This window comes from Micropterus salmoides, unplaced genomic scaffold, assembly GCF_014851395.1.
Source record: "Micropterus salmoides isolate LMB-PRFRI ecotype aquatic unplaced genomic scaffold, ASM1485139v1 Ms_hic_scaffold_6, whole genome shotgun sequence".
NCBI lineage: Eukaryota > Metazoa > Chordata > Actinopteri > Centrarchiformes > Centrarchidae > Micropterus > Micropterus salmoides.
Genome location: NW_024044348.1, coordinates 7,792,098 through 7,797,652, shown reverse-complemented (window position 1 = coordinate 7,797,652; position 5,555 = coordinate 7,792,098). Strand labels below are relative to the sequence as shown.

Sequence of the window (5,555 nt, the reverse complement as noted above, 5' to 3'; positions counted from 1 at the left end):
TCTCCACAAAATTCAAGTCAGGTGGCTACCTGGCTGCAAAAATGACCACTGCCCCTCCACCACCAGCTCTTCATCAATTGTGAAAGGTGACTTTTTTTTAAATGGAAAATCAAGTGTTTGCGGGTGTTGTATCATTGTTTTTAGATTAAACATTGATTACATTTAGAAGATTTTTATGTAGAATTATATAATAAAAACTTTTTAGCAAATTTTAAGTCTGATTTATGTTATAGTAGTATTCAACTATATTTATAGGTAATTTAATTGTATTTACAGGTGTATATGTTCTTCAATGAACATTAAAAGCCCCAAAATTACACGTGCCCCTGTATCCATGTGCTGTGCTCCAGTAAGATTGTCAAGATCCCTCTGCATCGTTTTTGGACGTGTACGGCTCCGCGGTCAAGTAGCAATGATATACATGCAACATCCGGTTACACTTTCAAAATAAAACTACCTGTAAATGTGAAAAGGCACATTGTTAATGAGTGTTTACAACATTGAAGAATGGGGTCTATTCTTCTGGGCACAAGAAGAGAAAATAACTCAATGGGAGTGACTTTTGGGAACAGCAGTCAGGTAAACTTGTGTCTTCTCTTCTGAAAGTCTGATGTGAGCAGGTTCATGTGTAGCCTAGCTGCGGTGAGCCAACCTCTGCGCTGCTAACCCAGCTGAGCAACGCAACTAGGTCTGTCTGTGTCTTGGTAGCTTGCCAGAGAGTGACTGAACAATATTAGAGTGAAAACTCTAATAAAAACTCTTTATTAACTTTGATAAATGCTGACGGAAATGATAACTTGCGCATCTGGCTGAGTGGTGCTACAGTACGCAACCGGACCTTATTACATTCCAGGAGCAACATTAGTTGGACCAGACAGAACACAGATGTGATGGCACTCCTCATAGGCACACATCATTTTAAACAAGATGAGTGATTATCTATCTCGTTTTAGAGTTTTTTAAGTGAAGGTGTAGTTACAACTCTGGACTAATGCAAAATGGAAAGCATTGTGTTGTGGTGGCAGCCCGGCTGACGGTGAGTGTCCTGTTTTTTTTTTCTCCTTTTTATCAGTTATTCTGCTTTTTCCTTGGTTTTCTGTTCCCTGCCTGCCTCCCTGTGTTTTCTCCCCTGTGTGCTCTCTCTCTCCCTCTGCTCCTGAGCCCAGCCAACGACCCGCACCTGCACCTCATCAGCCACCTCGTCAGCCTGCCACACCTGCCAGTAGTCAACCTCATCCCTGCCTGTATTTCAACCCCGGTTCTCCACACTACTCTGGCTTGATCGTCGTTGCTCCATACTCGGTGCCACCTCCACGTTCAGGCTCTCGTGTTTCTTGTTTTTTTTTCTCACATTTTCCCCGTGCTTTGTCTCTGTCATCTCTAACCCTGTCTCTCTGTCTGTTTCCCTCCCAGGTACACTCACCCTCGTCCTCCGTTCAGTCAGCAGGGCTCATCCACCGGCCCTCTCCTCCACAGACTTCCCCCACGGCGTCCTCCCTGTTCTCCCACCGTTCCTCGCTTCTTCGGGCCCAGTGTTCCCCGGCACCCTGGCCCCCAGTCTCCTTGGTTCCCAGTGCCAGTGTTTCCCCGACATCCACCTCTCCCTCCACTCCAGTCCCTCTACCCCCTTTTTCCCCTCAATAAACCTCCTTCCCTCAGAGTGCTGCGTTTGGGTCCTCTCTGCCCCCACACCACACAACCTCATAACACATTGGATTCACATTGACTATTAAAATGTTGATTAGCAGCACAGAAGGCAATATGAATGTACATCTTTCAGTAATGAACATCACTTATTCAGCCAAGTCATAGTATAAATTAGAGCTGGTAAATAATAAAACAGTAATTATCACAGTGTAATTTTCCTCAATAACAATATAACAAATGTTCGTTAAATACTCAAATGTTTGATCTCATTCATTTGAATCATGAACAGATTAGCACTTACTTTTTCTATTAAGATATAAATATTTTATTGAGGGGAAAAATGGGCTGAAAAAAGATGTAACTTAATTTTACTCAAATATTTGTTGAAAACAGATTTTATCATAATAGTTCTGAATGATGAACTTTATTATCGTGGTAACATTTTTGGCCATAGTGCCCAGCCTTAGTATAAATAGTACTTTAGCTTTGAAAATGTTAAAGGAAACCTGGGAGACAGTTTGTATGGGCCAGATGCAGTTGATAACATTAATATCTAGCAAGTATTAATATCTGTAATTTAAAGGGGCAAAGCTTAAATTTGTCAGAAGAGTAGATTCTGGATCATAAGCCAGTTAGAGCACAGTTGATCCAAATCCAGTACCAGCACAGCCAGAGATGTACAGCCAGCAGCATTCTTAATAGACTGTGACTGTGCAACAGTGGCAAATAGTTTACATGGCTCACAGATAACATAGTGTACATAAAAGAGGTATGTGTGGTTATTCTCCAGTCAAATCCCTTTCTGACATGACCAACATTAATGGGCTAAGCAAGGGAAGCTGGTAAAGCACATACTAACACATTTCATACACTTCAATAAAAAATAAATAAAAAATTTACATGAGGGATGTGGGGGGCCTGTGTCCCGGTAGAGCTTTATGTCTAGCAACGCCCCTGGGTAATATGCTCTCAGTGATATTTCTAACATGTTGATTAATGGAAATCCATCCAATAATTAATAATATAGTCTTGACTGAAGCTGTTTTTCAGGGGAAAATGAGAAACCGTTTCTAACTGACCAGCTCTAAACTGCAGGTATGAATTTACAAACCTGTTGGTTAAGATAATGGAACATCTAGAACCTTAAGGGACAGATATAAAACAGGAAAGTGTCCCAATAAATGCTTTATAAGATGATGTTAAGTCAGATGTTTTTCAGGGTGTCCAGTGCACAAAGTTTTTAAAAGTCAATGAATGCAGTGGTATCAACAAATAAACAGTACTATTAATTAACCAATATATGTTAAAGTAATTCGATTCTACTAAAAGCAAGTAACTTTTAAACTGACATACATTAAATAATAAGTCCCCTTTTTTTTATCAGCATTGACAATAATATAATGTATGCTGTACTATTAGAAAGCACATACCTTTAATTTGCCTGCCACTCCTACAAGTTTATCTCAGATCTGCATTTAGCTGCAAACCTAATTAACTCAGATAGAGAAAACCCCACCAACATAATACCATAGTAATCCTGAGGGCACTTCAATCACCTGTCTCTTACACAAACTGGAGCTAAAAGATTCCACAGGGTTATAAAAGAAACACCCAAGAGTAGGAGATGCCTTATTCAAGTCTTCCCACTGCATTGCGGAGTATATACCCAAAGGCTACAGGACTATGGACTGTTAAATTTCAAGCCAGCCATGGGGCAGACACAGCATACCGAGAATAATGAGGAGATTGATGTCAAAACACTTCAGGATATGTATAAGAGGTTTCTCGTGGAGTGCCCAAGTGGACTACTTTTTCTGCATGAGTTCAAGCGTTTCTTTGGTGTTGACCCAACAGGAGAAGCCTCTGATTATGCAGAGAATATGTTTCGAGTTTTTGACAAAAATGGGGTAAGAGAGTAAAAGCTATTACAGCCTGACATAGTGTACATCTTTACCAAAATGTGACAATGTGACGAAGTTGTACTTATTCAACCTACCTTTCAGGACAATACTATTGACTTCCTTGAGTTTGTAGCAGCACTGAATCTTGTTTTCCGGGGAGACCTGGAGCATAAACTGCGCTGGTCATTCAAGGTGTATGACAAAGACAACAATGGCTTTGTGGACAGGGACGAACTACGGTCAATAATTGATGTGAGTCTATTATAGTGGCAATTGATGAATTTCATTTTTGGTCAGTTATTGTCACTTTCGCAGCAGCAGGTAGTTCATGTGACATTTTCTGTGCTATTCACATAAAATACAATATGTATTTTTCTTTTTTCTATTTAGAGTCTCTATCGGATAAAGAGGGCCACAAAAACAGACGTGAGTGATTCACGGCTTACAGTAGATGAAGTTGTGGATCGAATATTACAGGCTGTTGACAGTGACGGAGATGGTAAGCATTTAGTCACATTTCACTTTTACAATGCAGTAAAAACACTTTGGAGTGACAATTTACAAAGGGAACAATTTGTTGTCTCAGCAGAGAATATTAACCATGCTTTGACTTTTCTGTTACACAGGTAAAATTAACATGGTAGAATTCATAAGAGGTGCACAGCAGGACCCCTGGGTGCTGAACATGTTAAAGCTGGACATGAACCCTGCTGGATGGGTGCTCGATCAGAGGAGAAGGAGTGCACAATTCTGAAATGTCAAAGCACATTTGCCTTTTCCATGAGAACAAAGGTAGAACAATTATGGCTAAAATCCATGCTGTATCTACAAAATTAATAATCACATTACATCATTCACAACGATGCAACGTGCATGTGTTGCTCAGCACTGCATCACATATTTCCTTGCTCTGATTGGTTGTAGGTTCATCCCCGTAATTTTAAGAGGCATTTTGGTTTGTGCCTGTTGATAATTTCCAAGGAAACTAAAATTATTGGTGAGGTTCCAGACTAGTATACATTTGCAAAAAAGGCCAGGTTGCTGAACAGTATAAATGGAGAGCAAATGTCTTTCTACTTCTTCCTTTGTATGCATTATTCTCTCTTTTCCCAAAATGCACCACAGAGCGTCACAGGAAGTCATTCCTGCCTGTGGCCATCAAACTTTATAACTCCTCCCTCTAAGTGTCTGACACACGGACACTTAGTCAGTTTTTAACTGGACATTATTATCTGTTTTGTGCAATAATACCTGTTCAAATACTAAATGTGCAATTACAATTTATTACTGTTCACTATAACGATTCCTTTTAACTATGTAAATATTGCACATATCCACACTAATTTATATATTCTTTTTATTTTATATTTTTACTCTGATATTTATAAACTTCTTTATATACCAACTTTCTATCTTTATTTATATTCCTTCTCGTGGATCAATAAAGTATTATTCTGATTCTTTTCACTGTTAAAACTACAATAATGCTTAAATACAAGTTAATATTATTAAATCTAATAAAGTTAATATTAAGTGCATATACTGTATATATTTTGCATTCCAATTCAAGTCACAGCTTGCAATTATAAAATGCCAATATGTAAATAGCAAATTATTGCTTTTCTATTGTGATTTTTTTAAATGTTTTTTTGTTGTTGTTGTTTTTTAAGCAAATTATTATGTTACTAGGACATCTTACATCCTTATTGTGCATATTGAATTCCATGCTGTAAAGTAATATTGTTTTACCTGATTACTTGTCACAGGCAGCTTTTAATATCAATAAATTCAAGTTAAATATAAAAAGTAATTGTCATGTCCTATTTCTCAGCTATACATATGTGTACGCATAGCTCAATTCATTTTCCTCTGACATAGACTTGAAATACATGATCAGCTCTTTATTTGAAGAGTTATTCTGGCTCTACAGGTTCACCATAGTGTCACCATGTCAGTCATACTGAAGATTCTGTGATGTAAAGTGACCTAGAGACATTAAAGGTTCAA

The 5,555-nt window shown here is 38.3% G+C and overlaps 1 protein-coding gene across 1 annotated transcript; it reads left to right on the top strand.

Moving 5' to 3' along the window:
* Positions 1-2,627: 2,627 nt before the first annotated feature.
* Positions 2,628-4,706, top strand: LOC119890606 (guanylyl cyclase-activating protein 2-like). Its single transcript, XM_038701935.1, has 4 exons — positions 2,628-3,554; positions 3,651-3,814; positions 3,941-4,047; positions 4,175-4,706. The coding sequence occupies exons 1-4, from the start codon at positions 3,357-3,359 to the stop codon at positions 4,300-4,302; spliced, it is 597 nt and encodes a 198-aa protein (XP_038557863.1). The 5' UTR covers positions 2,628-3,356; the 3' UTR covers positions 4,303-4,706.
* Positions 4,707-5,555: the final 849 nt, after the last annotated feature.